We start from the raw sequence: 27,208 nt of genomic DNA, 5'->3' as shown, positions 1-27,208 counted from the left end.
GACTTTGAAATTTCCTTTTGAATAATAATATAATAGCACCATTTAGTTTATACTTAAACAGAGCCATAAAAACCAATGCAGAACAATCTTCCATATTCCCATTTAATGTCCTTATTTTTCAATGCCAACGAAACTAAGTTTCAACAATGTCTTTGTCCAGGGAATTTATTTTGTGAGATCAGATGAAAGCTCTGCATCTGTTACTGGACAAGTTTGCATCAATAATAGTATAGACTCTTAGAGGCGGAATCATGAAAAATGTTCTCAGTACTTCTGTCGGAACAAGTTCATATTTAAGTGATGAGCAACATGAACCAAAGTATCAAAGCGTTTCCATTGCAGGATTGGATTCCAGCAATGGTCTCTACTGCAGTCTCTTGTTTCATATGCCAAGAGGCGATAGTGATCATCTACTATAAAACTTTCATCTACCCAGGACTGGATTATTTACACTGACCTTTTTTCCCCCTCCTGCACACATTATTTCTCTGGGTCCATCCCAGTCACCTGTACAGTTTGGGAACAATAGTCTTGGAGTCACCTTCCAAAGGCTTTTCTTCCATGTGACATTCCCTCCCTGAATGTTATCATCCCCTTGGTGACATTTGTTTGTCATTTGTGTTTTGAGGAGGAATAGGACATATCTCAAAATCTGAATGTAGAATTTGCAGAATGAAAAATTAGTATGTTATATACTAGCATGCATTCCAAATTGATGAAGATTATGGTTTTTCACAAAACCAGCAGTTAATAGTGTCTCTTTATCAGATCAAAGGGCCAAATTATATTAAAATTCACAGTAGTTAATTTCCTGTGTAAACCTATACAAATTGGTTCAACGCTGCACTAAGAGAAGAAGGACTTCTAATAAAATGACTTGGTTTAAAACTCTATTTAGACAATTCAGAGGCAGTTAGACCTTCTAAAACCTTCTTAATCTTTCCCACAACTGTGAATTATTATGCTAATTAAACAATAAGAAAGATATTAAATCAAAGTTGGAGAAAATTTTTAGGCTGTCGTCATTCAGCTTATTAAAACATGTTATTTTCACCGTAGATTAAAGCCGCTTCCCTCCACATGTGATTCCTTGCAACAATGAATAACATAAAGCTGCTTCGCTCAGGTGAATAAAATGCTCTTTAGCTGACACTTTGGACCATTTCGGTGGTTCACGACCCTTTTCAAGAACCTCGATGGCTTAGTAAATCCCTTCTTAATACGTGAAGTACCCTTCTAATCATACGAGTTACCTGCCGTCTGCCTCCTTAAGAGATTTTTAGTGGAATTTAATTGTTTGATGTGAATACCTGTATACATACATTCAGCCAACATTCCCATCTCTTTGCATTTTCTTAGGCGACACTCTTGGCACTTTCGCCGCATGTACATATCCATCACACAGTTGCCCCCGTTTTTACACTTGTACACAGCATTTTTGGTGATGCTTCTCCTGAAGAAACCTGTGGAAGAAACACAGAAAGGAGTAAAAGGGCTCCTAACAACTCCAAATCAGAAAAGCCCATTAGGATTAAGGATGCGGAAGCATCTTCTCAAGAACCCCTGGGAGAGACCCCAGGCATCCCTGAGTGTGCAGCTGACAAAGGTAATTTCGACCTCCCTGTGTCATCCAGAAGGCTGCAGTTTTGACTTTCTCTCTCAAAGATAAAGACATGTTTGAATTATAACCTCTCTTAGGATAAAATCTCACTTTGTTGGGGTTTTTTTGGGGGGGAGGAGGTCCTTTTTAAAGATTTATTTATCTCAAAGAGAGAAAAGGGAGAGGGGCAGAGGGAGAAGGAGAAAATCTCAAGCAGAGGCCCCGCTGAGCTCAGAGCCAGATGTGGGGCTCATGTCAGGTCACCAACTGAGCCAAAATCAAGGATCCGGCACTTAACAGACTGCACCACCCAGGCCCCCTGCAACTTGTGTTTTAAGAAAGGAGAGTTACTTTCCCTTGCTTTTCATTGGGAGAGGACTTCGTGCCGGTGAGCTCCAGGTACCAGTGGTACAAAAGCGAGTAAGGAGTGTCTGTCCTTCCAGAGTTCACAGCCTGGTTGAGGGCAAAGCCACGCAAACAACCAAACAAGTGAAATTAAATGTTCCTGGGCTGTGCCAGGTAGAGGAGGCAGGGAGAACGGTCAGCTCTGGGTGAAGAGATCAGACCTGGAAGTGTTGAGCTAAGCCTTGCAAAAGGAGTTGCCATTTACCGGGAAGACTGGGAGAGGTCACGCTGAAGGTTTCAATTCGGGACCAGCGGGACCAGCGGGGCCGGCCCAGCGTGCTAATACACCTGCCAACCTTGATTTATTTTTTTATTTTTTTTAAATATTTTTTTTAATTTTTATTTATTTATGATAGTCACAGAGAGAGAAAGAGAGGCAGAGACACAGGCAGAGAGAAGCAGCCTCCGTGCACTGGGAGCCCGACGTGGGAATCGATCCTGGGTCTCCAGGATCGCGCCCTAGGCCAAAGGCAGGCGCCAAACCGCTGCGCCACCCAGGGATCCCCCAACCTTGATTTAAAGGCAAACACCTCCCCTGAGAAGATGTGGCCACAACTGCAGCCTGCGACAGGTAAGCTGCAGCCAAGACGAAAACACAACTGCCTTCCTTTGTCTTTTCCTCCATTTGCCACTTCTGCTCTCTCTCCCCTACCTGGCTGTCATTTCTGACTTTTCCAGAGTCGAGGTGAGGAGATGACATGGGGAATAAGGACAGGGGTGTGGGAGGCAAGGAGAAGAAGCAACTGGGAAGTGCTGACTTGCCGATACTGTTAGAAGAGAGCTTGTTCCCAGCACATTTCTGAAATTGGCTCCTTCTCTCTTGAGTTAGTTTCCTTGGAGGATGCCCACCACTGGGGTATGTTCCTTTGCAATTCCTCCACGAGGGCAAATGCATCCCTATTCTAGCCCACAACTTGGACTCCTTTCTTCTGCATCTAGGAATTTGGCAATATGCCACCATCCTCCCTACTCTGTAGTCCTTCCACATGGCCTTCTTGTCAGGAGCTTAAGATAACCCCGTGCCAGCTTTCTCTGGTCTAGCAAATTGTGAGGAGCAGAAATCTCTCCCACTTACCCATAACACAGCCATCATACTTCTTGCCCTTTCAGCTTCTCAGGGGAAAGTCAGATGCCTGTGTCCCTCAGCTGTAGAGGATACATATCAATCTCCTCAAGTGATCCTGTTTTTTGTGGGTTTTTTTTTTAAAGATTTTATTTATTTATTTGCGAGAGGCAGAGATAGTGACAGAGAGCACAAGCAGGGAGGAGAGGAAGAAGCAGGCTCCCCACTGAGCAGGGAGCTGGATACAGGGCTCCATCCCAGGACCTGAGCTGAAGGGAGATGCTTAACTAACTGAGCCACCCAGGTGCCCTTCAAGTGATCCTGTTACAGACCCTTTCGTTCCACACAGAGCAGCAGGGCCTCCTTAGTGTATAGATTACACCTTGGCAATGGAGGGGACCTGTTTTCCTAATCCTCACAAAAGTACCATACCTTCAGTGGTGGCCCCCAGAGCAGATACCTGCATCTCACAACCCCAACCCCTGCAATGGAGATACAGGATTTATAGCACACTAGTCACATGCTCCAAAGTCTTTAAACACTACTCTAGAATGTCCAACTCCTGTCCACTTCATACCCTCAAAGTAGGTCAGGTTTTAACTATTTCTTAACTACCCACTGAAAGATGGGCTCACTTTGGATGTAGCAACTAGTGTCTTCATGAATGCTGAAATTGAGACTCTGAGAGTCTACTTTAACAGCCTATTGGAATAATAGTTAGTATTTATTAAGCACTCACTAGTTGTTGTTCTAACCACTTCACCTCCATTTAGTTATTTAACCTTCAAACAACTTTATCATGAAGATAATATCGTATGTCCCCATATTACAGACATGGAAGAGAGGCACAGAGAGATTAAGCATCTTGGCCATGATTATATGGTTCATAAGTAGATTAGTAGGATTCAAAACTAGGCAGTGATGTGACAAAGCCCACACTCCTAACCACAATACCATAATTACCTCCTTTGGGTCCTAAGAGGATAGAATACTAATATTAAGTACCTACCATTTTTGTTCTCTGACTTATGAGACACCCAGATAAACAAAACATTCCTTGTCCTCAGAGCTTCCAACTTAGAAGACAAAGAAGTAAATTTACAGCCCAATATACGGTAGAGTGATAGGATAGCCAATTAAGTAATAAATTATTGGAATGTAGATGAAAAAGTGATCATTTCAGGGTCACCCTATATGCTTGTGAATATTATGCCACATTTGGGGAGGTGATTCCATCACAGACATAGAGATTTGCACATTTGTTATGATAATTTTTCTAGCAGAAGGCAATAAAAATTGTTCCAGTAAAATAAGTATAACATGACAATGTCCTAATAGCTAGAAATTTAGAGTCTTGAGGAAAAGGCATTGTATGGCCTAGGAATGGCCCTGATTAATCTGAGTAGGGGAAATTGGAGAGGACATCATGAAGGAAGTAGAATTTGAGCTAGGCATTAGAGACTAAGTAGAGCTTTAAAACATGGACTGTGAGGGAGGAAAGATATTCTGGGAAATGAGAGAGTTATGCATATGCCAAGGAAGGGTGGATGATCTATTTTGGTGGGAGAGTAGCATATAGAGAGAATTAGGGGAAGGTGGGCAAGGTATGTAATGGGACAGAATATGATAAATGCCTTTCAACATGAGGCAAAAGCAGTTGAGTTTTTACCACTGTTGAGTGGTAAAAACTAGAAAGAGAGAAGCCCATTAGAAGGTTTTGGCAGAGAGGGTGTGACCTAAACTGCCTCTTGGGAAGAATCCTTGATGCAAAGTGAAAAATGTGGAACAGCGGAGAGGTGATTGGTGCCTGCACTGGATGATGAGAACAGGGAAGAGGAGACAGGGGACCTCAGGATTTGGTAACAAACTCAACATAAAACCAGAGGCTAAAGAAAAAGTTAGAGATAGCAAGGTTTAGAAAGTCATAGACTTGCCTGTGAATCTGTCAGCTGGTGTAACTTTCAGTAGGAAAGATCTTACCATTTTCCTAAATGTCAAATCCAACCACACAAAGTCTAAAAAAAGACTTTGTGCTTCAGATCAACATTGATACTGGGAGTGCAAATACCAAAGCATGCATTTTAAAAGAGTCCCTAGGCAAAAAAAGGAAGGCTGGAAGGAAGAATAACGAAGGAGAGAAGAAAGAAAAAAGGAAGGAAGGAGGGAGGGAGGGAGGGAAGAAGGAAGGAAGGAAGGGGAGGGACAGAGGGAGGGAGGAAGGAAATGTTTTTCCTCATTCCTTAGTCAACCTGAGTCAATCTTCCCATGAATATTCAGCCCCTCCCCCAGGAATGATTCCATTTAAAAACCATTGTAGTTACTGGTAGCTTACTAGTTCACAGAATTAAACCTCCTTATTCCAAGATGAATCAAAGAAACAGTACTAGGACAATTCTGCAGAGTTGGGTTGTTTTTTTTGTTTTTTTTTTTAACTCTGGTATTAACTGAGAAAGAAATCATTATCATCTCAATAGCTGAATTAATTACCTTTCACTCTGAGGTGGCAACACAATATTATCATTACATCACTTAAACCTGGGGACTTATACAGTACTTATACTGATGCAAATCCATCCATACACATACTTCTGCCTCTATCTTGTGCATATTCAACAATGCCCACAAACTCCATTTGGAAATGAAAGGGAAGGAAATTCACTGAGGAACAGAGACTCCCTGGTAATGAAAGGTAAGTAGACAGAGCTGGCATCGCCATCTGAAGAAGGTGTAGCACCAGGGGAACTCCTGCGGGGGAGGAGAATGTCTGTAGGAGAGTAGAATGGGTCCCTCAGGTGTACAGAATATTGCCTATTTCTCTGTTTCTCTGCTGGTTTATACAGACAAAACTCACATACATACCCTACTCCCAACTCATATAGACATATGTGTGTGTGCACACACATGCAGAGACGCAAGCACACATGCATGTGCACACATCAGACACCACTGGTGACCCATTACTTTAAAATCAATGAAATCTTGGTTGTTTAAAACTTTCAAGGTCTCAGGGTGCCTGGGTGGCTCCGTGGGTTAAGCGTCCAACTCCTGACTTCATTTCAGGTCATGATCTTAGGATCCTGAAATCAAGCCCTGTGTCTGGCTCTGTGCTCAGCAGGGAGTCTGCTTGAGATTCTCTCCCTCTCCTTCTGCCCCTCCACTACTTGCTTGCTCTTTCTCCCTAATCAATCTTTAAAAAAAACAAAACAAAACAAAAAAAAACTTTCAGGTTCTCCATACTTCTTAAACAGCAACAAATGCACAAAGCCATCTTTATATCCAATACAGACTAAATATAGCCTTTAGGTCCGTCTCAGCACATTGTCAAATAAAAAGGATTCAGCCACCCACTTGGGTAGAACATAACTTGTATCAGGCACTGTTCTAAACACTTTGCATATGGTGACTCATTTAATATTCATAACAATCCTATGAAGTTGATTCTGTTATTATATCCCTCTTACAGCTAAGGAGACAGGATACACAGAGAAGAAGCATTTTGCTCAAGGTCCTACAGATAATAAATAGTGGAGCTTGGATTTGAACCCCAACAGGCTCAGTTCCAAACTCGATGCTCTTGACCCGTACGTTAGGCTGTCCTTCTAGAAAGGAGCTTACATTGCTAAAAATGGTCTTTAGACATTAATCTTTTTAGAACTTGGTAATAGACTCCTGATCACCTAGCAGGAGCAGTGTCAGACTGTTATTTTCGAAAAAGCAAACCTCAATCCTCTGAGATAAAGTTGATGAAAATTATATTTTAAGTTTTTATTTTAATTGGAGTTAATATACAGGGTTATGTTAGTTTCAGGTATACAATACAATGATTCAACACTTCCATACAACACCCGGTGCTCACTGCATTAAGTGCCCTCCTTCATCACCATCACCTATCTCACCCATCTCCCCATCCACTTCTCCTCTGGTAACCATCAGTCTGTTTTCTATAATTATGAGTCTGTTTCTTGGTTTCTCTATCAATCTAGATATCTACCTATCTCTTTTCTCTTTGATCATTTATTTTGTTTCTTAAACCCCACATATGAGTGAAATCCTATGGTATTTGCTTTCTCTGACTTATTTCACTTAGCATTATACTCTCTAGCTCCATACATGTCATGCAAATGGTAAGATCTCATTCTTTTTATAGCTGAATATTCCACTGTATATGTACACCACATCTTCTTTTTCCAGTCATCTATCAGTGGACACTTGGGCTGCTTCCATACCTTCACTATTGTAAATAATGCCGCTGTACACATACGGGTGCATGTATCCCTTTGAATTAGTGTTTTTGTAGTCTTTGGGTAAATACCCTGTAGTGTGGTTACTGAATCATATAGTAGTTCTATTTTCAACTTTTTAAGGAAATTTCATGCTGTTTTCCTACCCTACTGCCCTACTTTGCATTCCCACCAATGGCTGTCCTACTTTGCATTCCCACCAATACTGCAAGAGGGTTCTGTTTTCTTCACATCTTCACCCACACCAGTTATTTCTTGTGATGAAAATTATGATTGACTATTTAGTACCTGCTAATAATTAATTTTGAGTTTTTCCTTTAATCTATTGGAAAGCCACAGATAGTCAAACAAATTTAACCTGACTTTTCCAACACTTGCTTTTACCAACTACAATCCCTATTGATTTTTTTCTTAAATACATTTTAAAAGGACTTACTTAAATAAAATAAAATAAAAATAAAAGGACTGACTTTGAATAATTTTAGGAAGCTGCCTAACATCCTTTTAAAAAGTAGACAAATCTACAAACAGTAGTCAAAGGGCTATACACTTTAAAGGCTATACCCTTAGTAGTCAAAGAGCTATACCCTTTCTAACTTTAGAAGTCAAACTTCTCTACCCCCTTCTGTCAAAAATACCACAAAATAAATGTTCATGGAAATTGCATAGTCTCTAGGAGTTAGAATACAACTCCCTCAGTGTAACAAAAATGTTGATGAATCTCTGAAAACCAGGACACAAAGTAAATTTATTAAAAAAAAAAAAAAAAAACTTGCCCAAGACAGTTGCAGAAGAATGCAGGATTAGGAGCAATGGAGGAAACTCCAAGTTCAGATACAAGATGCTGATGGCCTACAAACTCTCAGAGGGAGCATGGTGCTAAGCCAGGAGTTTGCAAACTACAGCATCCAGGACAAATTCCACCCCCTGCCTATTTCTGTATGACTTTTAGATTTTTAGTGAGTGAAAAAAAGTCAAAAAGAAAATTATTTTGTGGTATGTGAAAGTTGTACAGGACATTCAAATTTTAGCATCCATAAATAAAGTTTTACTAGAACATCGCCAAGTTCATTCACATGCATGCCTGCTTTCACACTACAGTGACAGTCAAATAGTTGTGACAGAGACCTTAATACCTACAAAGCCTAAAATATTAACTATCTTATCTGGCTCTTAACAAAAAGTTTGCCCTCCATCTAATCCATGGATTGCAGTAGTATTTGCATGCTATCTCTAGCAAGGAATATAAACCAGAGTGGGAGGTGGACCTCCAGGGAGAATGGGGAGTCCCCATGCCTGGAAGATAAAGACCCTAACATTCTATCCAACCACACATCTTGTCCTCCCTCCAGATTGCTAAAAGCAGGCTGTATAAACACAAACAGTAGCCTTACAGGGGCAAACAGGAAATCTCAGAGGCCATTAAATGAAACCACTCTCCTTTCTGAAGTCATATGAGAATTGCCTTTGTGGGAGTTTGCCTGGGAGGCAACTCAGTCTATTCCTACTTTCTCACCTTCACTTATTAATAGAAGGTACAGGGTCAAAGTATAAGGCATTGCAAGGTAAGCTCCCACAAAGGCAATTCTGAAATTATATATTTTAATCCTCATGTGTATCACAATTAGAAATGAAAATACTTAGATGCTTCATTATTTTTAAAAGTGATATGACTAGTGGTTGTCATTTCTATGTGTGAAAGGGGCTGACAACCCTACTTTCTTATTAAGAAGATAGTCTCTTTACACACAAATGAGTGTTGTTCAATAATTTAGAGTTGTGACTGCTTTTAGAAAGCATGTTGGTCAAAAAAAAAAAAAAGAAAGAAAGAAAGAAAGAAAGAAAGAAAGAAAGAAAGAAAGAAAGAAAGAAAGCAAGCAAGCATGTTGGTGGAGAACAAACACCAAGAAACCATTTCGTCAAACAACCAATGGTTTTGGATTCACCATCACCTAGATCGTGTTTGTTTTTCTCTTCATTCATGTGTTTTTTTTTTCCTAAATGCAAAACCAACTTTTAAAACATTCATTTTCCTTGCATATGCCTTTGGAAAGTGCTATCTTTGGAAAGTCATTGACAGCAGGTTACAAGGAAAGACAACACAGAGAAAAAGTATAGCTCAGGAATCCTGAGGATCTGACTACCAATTCTACTCCATTCTTTCACAGCTGTGAGACCTGGACAAGTTTCTGAGTGTTGGTATCTTTATTTCCAAAAATGAGATGACAATACCATCTCCTGGAGCCATTATAAGGATTAATGAAATAAACAGTCTACGGTGGGAACTGCCCAGCCCATAACACAGAGTCATGACCTTCCTCAAATGTTTGAGTCCATTAATTATTTTTTCAATAATTTCGGCAATGTTAATATGAAAGGATAATTTCTTGAGTAATTCATGCATGCTTTGTTCTTTCTCCTATTGTTTTTTGGTGTGTTTTTTTCCTTTTCTTCTTTTCTTCCCTCCTCCTCCCTTTTATTTGGGGGGGGGGTTCTTTCCCATCCCAAGAGGGTAGCCATTTTTCTATGTTCACTTGATAAAACAAAAGCTAAAGCTGTCCATCTCTAAGAAAAGATAAATCTTGCATAGAGCTTTTGTTTTCTACTGCTTATTGAAAGGGTTATACTGGATCATCTCAAATACAATGGAGGTGGGGGTCAATACTTTTAGATTGGGAAAATGAGGGGAGGGGTAATAATGCTCTGCGTGAGCTTGATTTTGCATGTCTTTTTTTTTTTTTTTTGTAATTTTTTTTTTATTGGAGTTCGATTTGCCAACATACAGCATATCGCCCAGGGCTCATCCCATCAAGTGCCCGCCTCAGTGCTCATCACCCAGTCCCTCCATTCCCCCTGCCCACCTCCCTTTCCACTACTCCTTGTTCATTTCCCAGAGTTAGGAGTCTCTCATGTTCTGTCTCCCTCTCTGATATTTCCCACTCATTTTCAGACTCCCAGATAGGCAAATTCCCAGGAGCTGGAGGCTTAAGCAAACTGGAGGGTTTTTTTCAGTCATTACTTTCATATTTACATATTGCTTATATATTTAGTTCAAATACCTTTTCTTGTTTAAATATAATTTTATGTCTTAGGTGTGTCTTGCATCATTGCTATATATTTATGTGAAATTTCAATTTTTATCCACTGGAAATCATCCTTTCATTACTTGATTTTTCTGTATGTTCTTTTTGATACTATTTCATTATTTTTACATTTTGTAATCTTTAACTTTTTTGTTTCACTGTTTTTTTCTTTTTGTCTATTTTAGCTCAGTTCTACAAACTTCCCCTGCTTTGCTTTACAATGGTGAGTAAGAGAGCTGGAATTTTGTCTGTTTTGTACACTGCTGCATCTCCCATGCTTAGAATAATGCCTGGCATATGGTTGGTACTTAATAATAGTTGCTGAATAAAGAACAGAATTAATGAATTCAAACTCTCAGGAGCTAGAAGCTTACTTAATTAGTTAATAGGAAGAGAGATAGTTTTGAAGACCGTGTATGATCAAAGTTTGGGAGGCTAGATGAGCAGAAGGGTAACAAAAATAAAATAATGAGAATTTACCAACAAAGCAGCAATTACTAATGATCACTGAGCATTTAAGTGTGCCAGGTATAGAACAGGACATTTCAAAAACAATCTCTCATTTTTTTCTTCACAATTCAATGATAATAGTAATAATAATGGACATTTATTGAGGGTTCACCATAGGCAAGGCATATGTTAATTGGTTTATACATATGATCTTGTTTAATTTTCCCACTGACCCCTAGGTACCTACTTCAAAGAGTGGTCCTGAAGATTAAACAAACTAATTCAGGTAAAACCCCAGATAAAGCTTGCACATAATAATTATTTGATATATCTTATCTCCCAGCTGCATCACCATTATCCTCATCTCAGCCTCAACCTTCTTCTCCTCATCTCCTCCTTCTCCTCATCTTTATTAATTATCCTCATTTATTAGGAGAAAAGTCTAAAGCCCAGACACACTGAGTTAACTAGGAACAGCTGGGAAGAAAATCAGCAGTGGGGGGAAGGGGATGTTGAAATCTGGGTTGTCTGCTGTCAGAATCTGATTCCTCCTGTGAATTTTATAACACTTATCACAAAAGGTGTCCAGGGGGCACCTGGGTGGCTCAGCAGTTGAGTGTCTGCCTTTGGCTCAGGTCATGATCCCCAGGTCCTGGGATCGAGTCCTGCACCAGGCTCTCTGCATGGAGCCTGCTTCTCCCTCTGCCTCTGTCTCTACCTCTCTCTCTGTGTATCTCTCATGAATAAATGGATAAAATCTTAAAAAAAAAAAAAACTACTTCCAATGCAGTGACATAGTTTAAGCCCTACCCCCTTGCATCCCACTCTAAAATAATTTGACCCACAGAGATCAGTAGGTTCATTATCAGATTTTATAAAATCAGACCTCAAAATCAAATCGGATTTCAGGAAGTTCATGTGTGAGTCAGGGCACCTACCTCAGCCCTGACCCATTGGAAACACTCCACATCTATTTTACACACCAGAACAGTTGCAATAACTATGGAGTCTTTTCTAGAATGTCAGGACTAAGAATATGTTCAAAAGGACAACAGGTCACCCATTTACTCACAAAACTTCTTTTACGAATTCTACCTTTCTCTAGCTGATAAGTGAAGACTCTCCCAGCCTAGAGATGGATGTGACTGACGTTGACCTATTTGGAAATGTAGCCGTTTGAAATTTCCAGTCAGATGCAGATCAGCTTTGTTCAGCTGACACTTCAAGTGTGAATCAAAATTCATCCAAACATTAGCAAAATTTCATAAGCCCTGCTGATCACGGGGGGGCGGGGAGAGGGGAGAAAGCTCTTGATTTAATCTAGTGCTGAGCAAACGGTGGGCATTGTCACTGTGCTATGCTTATGCTCTTACAATTATTACTTTTAAAAACGTATTGAAATTTCTCTCGTGGATGCCATAAATGTCGACAATAAAGCCTTCATTATTAAGGTTAAAATATTTCTAATAGAAACAGATATGAGACCAATGAAATCAGAATGTTTAACTATGGTCTTTGTTTTGTTTTTAAGCTTTTAAGCATTTTCTCAGGTGTGTGTAGGTGTATGTGTGTGTGTGTGTAAGCATCACAAGCATCACTGACAGATCTCCTGGGAAGCCAGAAGCAAGAGAGCTGCCAGGATCTTTACACATAATATTAAGTTAACTCTACAAAGACCTTGTGGAACAGATATTACCCTTTGTTTGCAGCTTGGAGGCTCAGAGAAGCAACATCTATAAGCTGAGGATTGGCTGGCTGGATGTCCATAGCTCCTGCTTCGATTCTAGTGTGCACTCTCTACCGTAAAGGCAGCAGAATTGAACACAATCTTTCTCAGACTCCCTTGCAACTAAGACTATGGAGATGATGTAAGCTATGTCGGACAGATGCCCTTGCAAGACTGTCGTCTCTGCTGGCAAGCAGGATTGTGGAATTGTGTGGGGGCAACATCTTGGCTTCCAGTTGCTAGCTTCGAGGGCGTTGAAAGGCAAAACATAGGGCATTTATCACGTATGTGTACAGATTTTCCCGGCAAGCCGTAGCTCTGGAAGAGGCAGCTTCCAGATGCCTAGATGGCAGCTATGGTGGTCTTTCTGGAGCCAACATTTCCGAGTTAGCTTCCCATTTCCCCATTTCCATGACCGTAGCAACTTCTCTGACAGGCCAGTTTCGCGGTGTGACACTGAGCATCCTCTCGGAGACCTGGCACAGAACCTGCTCCTCTGCCTTTCCAACTTCTCCCATATTAATTCCTACTGCTTGAAATTTTGGTTTCTGTTTTATTTCACTGAACTCTGACTGATATTATTAAGGACCATGCTTATTCAGCCAAGGCTTATGGTCTAGATTCAATGCATGCCTGTGAAACTCCCAAGTCCACACACTTCCTTTGATAGAAAGCTATGGAATAAGATTCATTTTGTATCTGGTGAGCACAGATACTGAAGGGGTGTGGAGTCGGGGACCAAGGTGGCCGAGCTGTTAGGCCTTCCTGGTGTGGGGTACTCTGGTCCTTTCCTTTGTACTGTACCCTGTGCTGTAACCTCCTCCCTAGTCACAAAGCCAGGATAGTATTCATCTGTTTCCTCAAAAGAATATATACAATGGACAAAGGAGCTTGTTATTGGCTTTTTGTCACCAAAGCCTAAGCCTCAAGATCTCAGAGACTAAATTTCCCCTGAGTTGGGAAAGGTAGGACAATAAAGAGGAAGTGAAGAGAGCCAAGACATGTGAAGTGCATGAGAAGGCCCTGAGCTCCGTCCCTCTCACCTTTGTGCCGGGACTGATCCTAGGATGTGTGTGTTGAAAGATGATAAAAAACCCCACGTCATTCGGGAATCCCAGAACAGAAAAATCCTTGTGCACCTTCCTGGAGACAGCCTGGAGAGGCACCTGGTGTTGCCCAGGCTCAGGGCAGCACAGGAGCAGGAGTGAGTAAAATAATCCCGAATTGAAGAAAAAATATGGTTTCCACTAGGGCTTGAAATTGAATTCAATCCAGTTATACAAAATGAGTTTACATTTCTGGTATCCATGCTGAGTGCTATAGTCTCTTACTACACAGTTTCCAGCTAGTTCTCACACTCACCCTCCAGTCATTGGACTAGAAAATCAGTCATCAAACTATAGCTATAGGCCTATGGGCCAAATTCAGCCTACTGCCTGGTTGGGGGTTTTTTGTTTTGTTTTTAAATTTCCTTGCCTATTTTTGTAGGTTAAATAAAACCACAGCTATGCCTCTTCTTCTTCTTCTTTTTTTTTTTTTTAAGGATTTTATTTATTTATTCATGAGAGACACAGAGAGAGAGGCAGAGACACAGGCAGAGGGAGAAGCAGGCTCCATGCAGGAAGCCCAACATGGGACTCAATCCCAGGTCTCCAGGATCAAGCCCTGGGCTGAAGGTGGTGCTAAACCGCTGAGCCACCCAGGCCGCCTGCCTCTTCTTTAGGTGGGTGTGTTTGCAGAGTTGAGTAATTGCAACAGAGACGACTATGGTGCAAAGCCTAAAATATTTACTCTCTTTTTACAGAAAAAACAAAAAAAACAAAAAACCAAAAAAACCAAAAAAAACAAAACACACACACACAGACACACACACACACACACACACACACACACACACACACAAAACATTGCCAACCCGATGTAGGACACAGGCCCTTCCTGACTCCATCTCATCTCTTCCCCACCCTCTGGTCCTTTTGCTCCCACCCTGGGGGCAAAGTCCCAAATCAGAATCAACCAAAGAGTTCTGCCTTTTTCTGCTCTTAAAAACTCTATCTTTATCCAGATCCAGCTTTTCCTTCCTAACCTGCCCCACCCCCCCAACCCACGTCCAAGGATGGGGTTGTCTCTTGACCACGTTTCTGGATCCTTGTGTCCTATGACCCTGTGCTTTCCTGGTACCCTCCCATCTCTGGCTTCCTTCTATATCCTTTAGGGGCTATTCTTCCCCTGCCTGCTGTTAAAGTCAGTGCTTTCTGGGGTTGTCCTCGGCACACTGGTTTCACCCCAGTCACCCTGGATGCCCCAGATTCTTCTCAGGAGGACCAGGTTTCACCAAGTATCCACCTATAAGGAGGTGAACTGGCCTACATTATGGACTTTAGGGGCTTATTCCTTGATCGAAACAATACAACACTTCGGCCGTTGATTTAGTCAATAGAATAGTAGTCTTGAGCAAATAGCTCCAAGAGTAGAATGATCACTCAGTAGGCAAGGATTAAAAGACATGGTAGCCTAGTGGTTGACACCAGACGCTCTAGAGTTAGATCCATAAGCTATAGATTCGAAGCTTCCCTGCTCTAATCCATGGAAGCCTTGAGTAAGTTTACCAACCACCTGTGCTACACTTTCTTCATCTATACAGTGGAAATGAAGTATTAGAACTAACAAGTTTACCATTTAGGTGTAATAAATACCTTGCATAATAAAGTCTTATTCTCCTTGATCTCAGTTTTAAAAGAGATGAGTTCAACAGTTTCTCTTTCTTTTAAAAAATAACAGGGTGCCTGGGTGCCTCATATGGTTGGGTACCCAATTCTTGATTTCAGCTCAGGTTGTGATCTCGGGGTGGGGGGATTGAGCCCCATGTCAGGCTCTGTGCTGGGCATGGCACTTACTTAGGTTCTTTCTCTCTCTCTCCCTCTCTCTCTGCCCTTCCGTTGAGCTCTCTCTCTCTCTCTCTCTCTCTCTCGAAAACAAAACCAAAAAACAACCCCCACCCCGCCACCACCACAATCCATATATTTCTTTTAACCATGTGTGGGGTTGTAAACAGGAAATAGTTCACTTATATTCATTTATGCATAAGCTAAATGCACTAAAAGACTTTTCCTGAAGATGTATAACAGCTCAGAGTGGAGGAAGAGAAAATGGGAAGTTACCTGGGAAAAGGGAAGAATCCAGTCTAAAGGATTTCAACAACCAATAGAGTAAAACCTCAAGGAGAAAATGACCAACTAGAGATGCTTACCTTTGCACCCCTCACAGGTCAGTGCATTATAATGGTATCCAGATGCTCTATCTCCACAAACAACACATAATTCATCTCCTTTTATTCTCCCTGCTGATGCACCCATTCGGGCCTTTTTTGTTACAGGGATCTCTGCTACCTCAATCTCTCCCTGGTAGACAGTCTCAGCTGGCATCCGCCTGAGTTCATATATCCCAGAAGAATACCACTCCTCAGGATGCTGGGGGTAGAAACCCAGGTTGGAATAATAGGATGATGACGAAATCTGTGGTTGAACTTGCGGAAATTGAACATTGTTGTATTGGGAGTATGGTTCCACATCTAGATTCTGTCCCCGAGGTCCTGCTGCTTGTTCTGTTAGGACACCTGAGCAAGAGTAACAAAATTAGAATTAATGTCTAAGACCAAAATTTAACTATATTAAAAAAAAACACTGTGAAAGGATTTAATGAATACAGATTCAGAAAACTATCTGCAACATAAAAGACAGATCAAAGACTCATTGTTAATAGGTAAAGAGCACTGGCAAACCAATAAGAAAAATTCAACAACCCCATGGAAAAAAGGATAAAGGATATGAATGGACAGTTTTTAGAAATACAAAGTGTTTTATAAATGTACAAAAACTGAATTTAAACTAATCAACAACATCAACAACTAAATTTAAAATTAAACTGCAATATAAAATATAACCATATTCATCCTCAAATGAGTAAAGATTAAAATTGCTTGATAAGTGTAGCCGGGGTGGCTCAGCGGTTTAGCACCTGCCTTCAGCCCAGGGCATGATCCTGGAAACCCAGGATTGAGTCTCACATCGGGCTCCCTGCATGGAGCCTGCTTCTCCCTCTGCCTGTGTCTCTGCCTCTCTCTCGTGTCTCTCATGAAGAAATGAATAAAATCTTTTTAAAAATAATAAAATAGTGATAATAATTATTATTCCTACTGCTATTATTACGAAATGAGTCTTTTATCTATAAAACCTATAGGTATTGGAAAACTATAAGGTTCTGAAAATGCTTCTATTTCCAAGAGACACAAACCATGGCTGTTTCAGAAATAGAAATATTTAAACCATGCAAAATACTAAAAAATTTAATAAACATAAATAAGATATAGGAGAGTACACAAATGTGTCTGATTCTTCAAGCACAGTCAGGCAACCCCAGACTGACATTCCAAGTCCACCTCTAATGAACAGTGGACTTCAGGCACATGACTGAAACTACTGATGAACCTGTTTTTCAAGGCAGCCAGCTTGGGATGAAAATATCTATAGTGAGGGATATGCTGAGGATTGAACGAGGTAATACAGATTCACAGTCCCTCATCTAAAACCCTTGGGGTCACATGTGCTTTGGGATTCAGAATTGTGTGTTTTAGGAGAGCATACAGTGCTGTTTCTCCCAGCATGGCCCAGGACAGAGCTCTGAATACAATGCAGCAGCCTTTCCCACGATGAGAGGTCCAGATATTCATACTAAGTGGAATAAATAAAGGTCATCAGTATCCTCAAATCCATTCAGGTCAGCTTTTGCCGCCAGAGAAATTTGTGTCAAACTTTGGATAAAACATTCAGGTTTTAGAGCTTTTGGAATTTAGAATTGTTAGTTAGGGACTGTGGATCTATGTATCTACACACACAGATACTACACGCATAGATACTACTACTCTTTGCAGTGCCCCAGACCTGGTGGTGGTTTGGGTTGGTATTATTGCTACTACTACTATCAGAAAAATCTCAGAGATGCCATCTTAGCACCAGGCACTTGACTAGTTTCAACTTTTTCACAAATTCCTATGAGATGGGTAACATGGTCATCCTCACTTACAAATGGGTAGCCTGAGGCACAGAGAATTTAGGCAACTTTCCTCTTACCTACCTAAATAGCTGAGATGTGACAGTCGGACATCAAAGCCACGTGCTGAACCACTCCTCTAGGACAATTTCAGATGTGTGATACCTTAAAGCATGATGATGAATGGTTTTCTCTTCCTCCCCCTGTACTTCCATGCCTCTGCTTGCAGGTAAGCCGCAACCAGGTGTACAAGACTCTCCGTGATCCTACCTTTTCTTTTCCGGCCATTTCTCATGTTTGACTTCTCTAAACCTTGAATGTGCATTGCTGCCTCCAGACATAGGACCTCCCTTCCCTGTCCCCAGCTGCTTCCTGAGCTAGAACCTTCTGCAGCACAGCCATTCATTCACAGAACTTCATCTCACTCTTCTCCACTTACCTATCTCCAAATATCCTTTTTGAGTATAGCTTCTCTTAGGAAGTTTTCCCTGACTTTAGGACTTTAGGTCCCTGGGCATCATGAATCTAGTTACATGGTACTTACCTACCCTGCCTGGGCTTCCCTTGTTCACCTGGAAAGAAAAGACATCATGCTGGGTGCTCTTATAGTTGTTCTTTGTATCTGAAATCTCCATAAGTATAAGACTAATTGTCTATGGGATGAGAATTCCAGGCTCTTCCACAAGGGTGAAGTGGAATATATGCCTATCAAAAGTTTGTTGAAAAGAATGCTTTCTGCCTTGATTCAGAAAAAGATTGTTGAACCACAAAGTATACACCATCTGGGCAAAAATTAACCTCCTATCTTTCATGCCTGACTTCTCCATATAAAACCAGTGTTGAGTCGGTATATCTGACAGACAAAAAGTTCTGCAACAGTCCTTTGTCTTATAAACACAAAATGGAAGAATATGAAAATATGATATTATTACAGCAAAAAGAAGAGATAAAACATAAGTAAAATCCTGATCTATTTCATAACCAAATATGACTAAAATTTGTGGAGTGAATAGGCTTGAAAAGAATGGAAAAGCATTAAAAACATTTGTTTTACTTACTCTTCTTGCTAGATTTTTAGCCTCCCTGTCAATGACCTGTTCCCACACCCAGCCCCAGAATCTCTCTGCCTACAGATCCAGCAAAGTGAAGCAACTTGCCTGAGGCCAAACAATTAATGACAGAATCTGGAGTTTTACAAAATCCAGGGAAATGTGTAATTTTTTTCTCCTCAAGTGACAATTCCAAGACCTCAAAGCATTGTTTCAATAAAACTAGACTTCCTGTTATCAATAAGACACAAGGCAGTCCCAACTGCAGTCAGATCATGGTCACAAGAGCGTGTCGGTCTTTGGAATTATTTCAATCAAAATGGAAAGCTTTCACAAAGACATTGATATTACGTGAAGACAATAAAACATGGTAAGAATATGAGAACAGCACATGTTATTAAATGATGCTTCTATCCTCAAAGCACATCTACCTCTAGTATTTCAGTGTCCCTGCCAAATCTCCACAGTATGGGGCAACTTATAATAATAATTTTTTAAAAACCCAGCATGGTCAACACCACCCAAAACAGAGGATCAGAACAACTTCCATCATGAACTGACTGTGAGACTTTGAACAACTGCCTAACATGTTTCTGTTTTAATTTCTTCTCTAAAAATGGGAACTATTAACAGCCCAGGCTTGCTACCTTCTAAGGTAGTTGTGAGTATAAAATAGTTGAGAAGTTCTCTCTTCTTGAGAAGTTGAATGCCATAATAAGGCATGTTTGTTTCTTAAAGAACCTCGCAAGATCCTGATTTTAATAGTTAACTGATAGTTAATGCGTAATTATTGAGACTTAGTCTGTTTTAATAACCTAAGTTACCTGATGCTTCTTTCATTTATGAATATATAGTGAACACTTGCTCTTTACCAGACACTGTGGTAGACTCTGAGGATTCGATAGTGAACAGGACAGATAGAATAGAGATACAAAAGGCCCCGGTCCTTATGCACATACACGCGTGCGTGTGTGTCCATGTGCGTGCTTGCGCCTGTAGAGATGTCAAGGGCTGGGACAAAAACAAGCAAACAAATAACAGAACCTTTTGATAGAGCATCAGATGTGGAAGGGGCGGAGGTAAGTCAACTTTATTTATTTTTTTATTTTTGGTAAGTCAACTTTAAAGTATGCTTTCTAAAAACGGTAAATTTGGGCACCTGGGTGGCTCAGTCGGTTAAGCATGTACCTATGGCTCAGATCATGATCCCAGGGTCCTGGAATCGAGCCCCACATGAGGGTCCCCATGCAGCAAGGAGTCTGCTTCTCCCTTTGCCTCTCCATGCATTCTCTCTCTTGCAAATAAATAAATAAAATCTTTCTAAAAAAATTAAAAGGTAAGTTTATTTCTACTTTAATACAATTTAAAGCCAATATATACATATATTGGCATATATATATATATATATATATATATATATATATATATATAAATTTCGATTTATCAGTGCTTTTCTGGAACCAGTCTATCAAGGATAAGGGAATTTAAATTCCCTTATTATAGGGAATGCTCCCTGAGAGTTTAGGAAGAGCTTTTTTTTTTTAAGATTTATTTATTTATTTTAGAGAGAGTGTGTGAGCATGTGTGAGTGGAGGAGGAGCACAGGAAGAGAGGGGGATGAGAGAGAGAGAGAGAGAGGGAGAGTCTCAAGCTGACTCCCAGCTGAGTGCAAAGCCCAACACAGGGCTCAGTCATATGGTCCTAATATCGTGACCTGAGCAGAAACCAAGAGTCGGACTTTTAACCAATGAGCCATCCAAGCACCCATTGGAAGAGCTTTTAAAAGGGAACACAGGGGATCCCTGGGTGGCTCAGCGGTTTTGCGCCTGCCTTTGGCCCAGGGCGCGATCCTGGAGTCCCGGGATCGAGTCCCGTGCCGGGCTCCGGCATGGAGCCTGCTTCTCCCTCTCCTCTGCCTGTGTCTCTGCCTCTCTCTCTCTCTGTGTCTATCATAAATAAATAAAAATAAAAAAATAAATTTAAAAAAAATAAAAGAGAACACATGAACGGACACCTGGGGAGTCTGAAACCTCCTGCAAAGGAAAGCAAAATGCTTCTCAGTGGAGAGTCTCTAGCATGCAATAGTTTCTGTAAAAGGGTGCCAGCTAAGGGAACTTCCCGAGGTGATGGAAATGTTCTATGTAGCCAATATGGTAGCCAAGAACCATGTAAGAACATCTGATATGTGGCTAGTGATCTTGAGAAACTGAGTCTTAAGTTTTATGCAATTTTAAATAATTAAAATTAAAAACTATGCAGCCACATGTGGCTAGTGACTACCATACTAGAGAGTACAGCTCCAAGGAGTCTGTGATCAGAATCCCTGTGTACCCAGATAGGAGAACCAGGTTCAGGTAGTAATGAAGGCACTTTCTCATGATCTCACAGTTTGTTTCCAATGAGCCTGGTAATGGTTCACATTATATCCAATTTTTTTTTAACCCCTGGCACAATGCTGACCATAGTAAATGTTTCATGAATGGAAAAACTGCCTTCTCTGCCTTCCTTTATTTCCCAATCCATGGTTACTTAACTAGTTGATATAGCTTCATTTATAAGCTACTTGCCATTCCTGGCCTTTGTGATGTTGGTGACTTTCTCTGGCTTGCCAGTGGATCACCTCCTTTGTGAGGCCTTGGTTAATCTCCCCAAGGATTAATCTTACCTACTCTCTGTCCACACTTCCGCTGTAGCACACTGAAGCATGTACAATCATTTGATTTGTTTACAGGCTTGCTTTCCACGCTAACCTTGAAGTAGTACAACTGGTTACAAGGACCCTACTGCATAGACAAATCTAGATTCAATTCCCCTGCAACTTGCTAGATGCACAAACTTGGCAAAGACATTAAGCTTCTCTTCCTTCCTCTATAATGTGGAATAATATAGTACCTGGGTGAGAGGTCATACTACAGATAAGCTAAGACAGAGAATGTAAACTGCATAGTGCTGAACCCACCATAAACATTCAATACAATTTCTTTAATACTGTTGTGGTTAGTCTGTGAACTTTTGGGGGAATATATTAGATTCTATCTCCCCCCCCCACTTTTTTTTCATTCTTGGCACTGTACACGAAGCCTGACACAGTGTGCTTAATAAATGTCTGTGAAATGCAAATAGTGGAAAAACTTGCTTCTCCCACCTTCCAACTAATTTCCTAAATACAGTGTTAGTCACTTTCAAACATTATATTTAAATAATAAAACAGTATGCTACTAAATCTATGACCAAAAATATGTTCAAGCTTTTTTGCAACGGGTTTGCCACCAGAACACAGGTGTCATGAAAACCACTGCTAAACCTAAACCAAAATGGGAAAGGAAAAGACTCACATCAACATCGTCGTCATTGTACACGTAGATTCGGGCAAGTCTACCACTACTGGCCATCTGATCTACAAACGTGGTGGGATCGACAAAAGAACTATTGAAAAATTTGAGAAGGAGGCTGCTGAGATGGGAAAAGGCTCCTTCAAGTATGCCTGGGTCTTGGATAAACTGAAAGCTGAATGTGAACGTGCTATCACCATTGATATCTCCCTGTGGAAATTCGAGACCAGCAAGTATTATGTGACCATCATTGATGCCCCAGGACACAGAGACTTTATCAAAAACATGATTACAGGCACATCTCAGGCTGACTGTGCTGTCCTGATTGTTGCTGCTGGTGTTGGTGAATTTGAAGCAGGTATCTCCAAGAATGGGCAGACCCGTGAGCATGCCCTTCTGGCTTACACACTGGGTGTAAAACAACTAATTGTTGGTGTTAACAAAATGGATTCCACTGAACCACCCTACAGCCAGAAGAGATACGAAGAAATCGTTAAGGAAGTCAGCACCTACATTAAGAAAATTGGCTACAACCCCGACACAGTAGCATTTGTGCCAATTTCTGGTTGGAATGGTGACAACATGCTGGAGCCAAGTGCTAACATGCCTTGGTTCAAGGGATGGAAAGTCACCCGTAAAGATGGGAATGCCAGAGGAACCACACTGCTTGAAGCCCTGGATTGCATTCTGCCACCAACTCGTCCAGCTGATAAGCCCTTGTGTCTGCCTCTCCAAGACGTCTACAAAATTGGTGGTATTGGTACTGTACCAGTGGGTCGAGTAGAGACTGGTGTTCTTAAGCCTGGCATGGTGGTCACCTTTGCTCCAGTCAATGTTACAACTGAAGTAAAGTCTGTTGAAATGCACCATGAAGCTTTGAGTGAGGCTCTTCCTGGGGACAATGTGAGCTTCAATGTCAAGAATGTATCTGTCAAAGATGTTCATCATGGCAACGTGGCTGGTGACAGAAAAAATGACCCACCAATGGAAGCAGCTGGCATCACAGCTCAGGTGATTATCCTGAACCATCCAGGCCAAATCAGTGCTGGATATGCACCTGTGCTGGATTGTCACACAGCTCACATTGCTTGCAAGTTTGCTGAGCTGAAGGAAAAGATAGATCGTCATTCTGGAAAGAAGCTGGAAGATGGTCCCAAGTTCTTGAAATCTGGGGATGCTGTCATTGTTGATATGGTTCCTGGCAAACCTATGTGTGTTGAGAGCTTCTCTGACTATCCTCCTCTGGGCCGTTTTGCTGTTCGTGACATGAGACAGACGGTTGCTGTGGGTGTCATCAAAGCAATGGACAAGAAGGCAGCTGGAGCTGGCAAAGTCACCAAGTCTGCCCAGAAAGCTCAGAAGGCTAAATGAATATTATCCCCAATACCTGCCACCCCAGTCTTAATCAGTGGTGGAAGAACGGTCTCAGAACTGTTTGTGTCAATTGGCCATTTAAGTTTAATAGTAAAAGACTGGTTAATGATAACAATGCATCATAAAACCTTCAGAAGGAAAGGAGAATGTTTTGTGGACCATTTGTTTTTGTTTGTTTGTGCGTGTGTGGCAGTTTTAAGTTATTAGTTTTTAAAATCAGTACTTTTGGGATCCCTGGGTGGCGCAGCGGTTTGGCGCCTGCCTTTGGCCCAGGGCGCGATCCTGGAGACCCAGGATCGAATCCCACATCGGGCTCCCGGTGCATGGAGCCTGCTTCTCCCTCTGCCTGTGTCTCTGCCTCTCTCTCTCTCTCTCTCTCTGTGACTATCATAAATAAATAAAAATTAAAAAAAATAATAATAAAATCAGTACTTTTTAATGGAAACAACTTGACCAAAAATCTGTCACAGAATTTTGAGACCCATTAAAACAAAAGTTTAATGAGAAAAAAAATATGTTCAATATTATAATTATTGTAAAAATGATTTGAGTTACCCTTTTGGCTGAAAATTTAAAAGGTAAGATTATCTTTTGAGAAAAATATTAAATATACAATATTACATTATATGGTCTTTGTTTTCATTATAATCTATGTTTTACTTCAGAAAGAAGAAATAGCCTGAGCCTAAAGCTGAACTTTTTACTCATCTGATTCCCCACAGATTTGGGAGAAATCTTCTATGACACTAGTTTGGTAAATCAGTGTTTCTCAATCTCGTTTTATTTTTTTCACCACAACACATAGCTTGATATATAGCTTATATCATGACCTCCATATACATTTAAACATCTGTAGAAGTAATTGAAACAGAATTTCCATGAAATAACACATATTCTTACTTCTTGAAGTGAACTCTGACATTTCTATTTACTCTACTCCTATTCTATTCTATTCTATTCTATTCTATTCTATTCTATTCTATTCTATTCTATTCTGTTTTTAAGGGTGATCATAAGCCACACATAGACTTTATGACCCACTAGGATCTGAGACATGCCATTTTTAAAACACTGCACTACATAATGTACTTCAAAGTGTTTTTTCAAGTGTCTACAGGCATCAATGTTAGAATTTCCTAGTGTTGAACTCAAAAAATCTTGCTAACCTTATATAATATTCAATGAAGAGTTTTAGGGAAAACATACTTAACATTTTATCTCAATGAGATCCTCACCTGTTCAAACTCTCAAAAATCACCCACCCCAACTTCTCACCCAGTCTTCTGATTCTGAGACATCTTTGACAGAGATCTGCTGCTAACATCTCGAACAAAAAGTCCCCCCACTCCCTCAACCCAGTTGCAAAAGTTCGGCCAAGAGCACCTGTGAACAGTGTCTTACCTTTAGCAGGCTTCATGCTCATCATTTCCATGACAAATTCTGATGTGTGCCTATGGCAAGGACAACTTTGATTTGGATTTTCTAACCCCTGAAACTGCATTACCATTCTTAGTTTATTCACAGCAACTGAAAATGAGACCAGGTAAGAAGCAACAGAGGCCAGAGGTTGTGTGGTTTACTGATTAACTTCATTACAGAGCAGAATATTTGTAAATGTTTATGAGAAAAGTCCTCCATGCCAAGTTGCCTAGTAAGCTGGAAACTAGTCTCTCAGCTAAACATTTTTGGGGAGCACTTTCCAGTTTTAGAATTTAACATGTAGAGTAGGCTTCTGTTCAGTGGCTCTAAAAGTGAATTTAGGGTCAAGTACCATGCTCTATGTCTTGACATTTGTTCCTATCAAAAGGCTACAGAATAATACAATTTTGTAATGGCAGAAAGCATTAAAGCCTAATGCTTAACAGCACAAGGCCAACTAATCTGGGTTTATTTCCACTGTTATTTAGTGGAATTGGGTCCACTCCTCCCCAAATTGGTATGTTGAAGTTCTAACCCCCAGATATCAGCATGTGACAGTATTTGAAGAGAGGGTTTTTATAGAGGAAATTAAGTTAAAATAAGGTCATGAGGATGGTCCCTCATCCCATAATACTGGTGTCCTTATACAAATGGAAAATGTAGACACTGAGATAGACGTACAGAGAAGACACTATGAAAAGACACAGGGAAGAGACAGTCATCCAGAAGCCAAGGAGAGGGCCAGGAATAGACCTTTCCCTCACAGTCCTCAGGAGGAATCAATCCTGCTAACAGGATTTGATTTTGGACTTCCTTGGTACTCACTAGCTCTACAGATTTGGACAAATGGACAAATTCCTGAACCATTTTCTGCCTCCATTACCTCATCTGTAAAATGGGGCTGATAACCATATAACCTCATAGAGTTAACTCATGAGCATTAAATGAGATAATTTGTATAAAATGCTTAGCACAGTGGGTGGCTACCCATCATAATTACACTGATGTTATGATTATTTGGCTTTTGACTCCAGTTGTAGGGTGACTTGCTTACTGAGTAGGAGTAATTTCTGCAGCAGAACCTGCTGACTATAGATAGCAAGCTTGTAACTGTTGGTTACTTTTTGGAAGATAAAACTTTAGAATAGGATCCAGCAGGCCCAGGGTTAAGCTCACACTTCATGCAACCAGACGCCCTGTATAACCTTAGGCCAGTCTCTCAGCTTCTGTGGGCCTCATTTGTCTACATCACAGATGGTAAAACATAGATAATAATTCCTGCCCTACTTCCTTCATAGACTTGTTGTGAAGATAAAAACACAATAAACATGAAAGCAGTTTGAAAGGCAAATGTATATAAGTGCAGTAATCATGGCCAAGACATTTCTACAGCCTTCACATATTTACAAAGTGGTTCCACATGCATGAAATCATTTGATCCTACTTGTATCCTCTGAGGAGGTATTATTTATGATGCCCTCTATCTTCTACCATATTTTATAGACTCTTACAAGGCAACTCAGTGACGCTAAGTGATTTGTCTAAAGCCATGGAGTTAGCAAGGGATTAAGTTAGGACTTTAACCCAGGTCTTCTGACTCAAACCCCGTGGTTGAAACATAAAGGCATACTTGCCCTCATTGCCAAGAAAAAGGAAAAGAGTGATAGTTCATGGTTATGTTTCCACTTGGATTGCCAAATCAAGATTTACCATTTGCAAAGCTGTTCTCAATCCTTAGTCTACTTCTGACCTCATTCTCTTCTCCTCACAGCCCAAGAGTTATCCTTGCCTGGATGGGAGAGCTACCCCTAGAGGATATACACCAGGATAAACTATCTCTGAATTTTCTGTTTTAAGAATTCTCAGGGCTTGGGTAGGGCTTTGCACTCAGCATAGAGTCTGCTTGAGATTCTCTTTCTCCCTCTCCTTCCACCCCTCCCCTCCCCCAAACTCTCACACATTCTCTCTCTAAAATAAATAAATAAATCTTTAAAAAAAATAATTCTCTACTGACTTTTTCAAGTCAAACAAATGGGCCTTTTGTCCTCAGAAACTGCTATACTAACAAGGAAATTAGTGTACAAGTGAGCTGATCCAGGAAACAATTGTTGCTGAGTGAAATTCACATAGGATGTTTTCATAAGACTGATTGGAATACTTTCATAAGACTGATCTGTTTCTCTCTCAGTGATGTCCAACTGCTTTGTGCTATTTTTTTTTTCTAAAACTACATTTTCTTTTGATAAGGCATGGATAGTTTGGAAAAGGCATGCAGTGAGATGAAGATTTGTAGAGAAGTAGCCAGTTGGTGGGCCATTCAGGGCCTCACAGGCTAAGAAACAGATCTCAAGGGCATTCAGAATAACCAAGCTGAGAAAGGGAAAATCAGGTTACAAATCTGTACATCTACAGAAATT

At 40.6% G+C, this 27,208-nt stretch overlaps 1 protein-coding gene across 7 annotated transcripts in view; it reads right to left on the bottom strand.

Annotated features, from left to right (window-relative positions):
- Positions 1–27,208, bottom strand: part of NR1H4 (nuclear receptor subfamily 1 group H member 4) — a 110,894-nt gene that overhangs the window by 22,975 nt on the left and 60,711 nt on the right. For 4 of the 7 annotated variants that reach the window (XM_077846027.1, XM_077846028.1, XM_077846029.1 and 1 more), the window contains 2 exons: positions 15,819–16,184; positions 1,311–1,463 (listed from right to left, as the gene is read on the bottom strand). In XM_077846027.1, coding sequence (XP_077702153.1) covers positions 1,311–1,463; positions 15,819–16,184 — 519 coding nt within the window. Of the gene's footprint in view, positions 1–1,310; positions 1,464–15,818; positions 16,185–24,773; positions 24,926–27,208 lie in introns of those variants that run through there. The other 3 variants (XM_077846024.1, XM_077846025.1, XM_077846030.1) reach the window with 3 other exon arrangements.

The sequence above is a fragment of the Canis aureus genome, chromosome 13 (assembly GCF_053574225.1).
Source record: "Canis aureus isolate CA01 chromosome 13, VMU_Caureus_v.1.0, whole genome shotgun sequence".
NCBI classification, from domain to species: Eukaryota; Metazoa; Chordata; class Mammalia; order Carnivora; family Canidae; genus Canis; species Canis aureus.
Note: the sequence above shows the minus strand (reverse complement) of the source record. Positions and strands in the feature narration are given on the sequence as shown.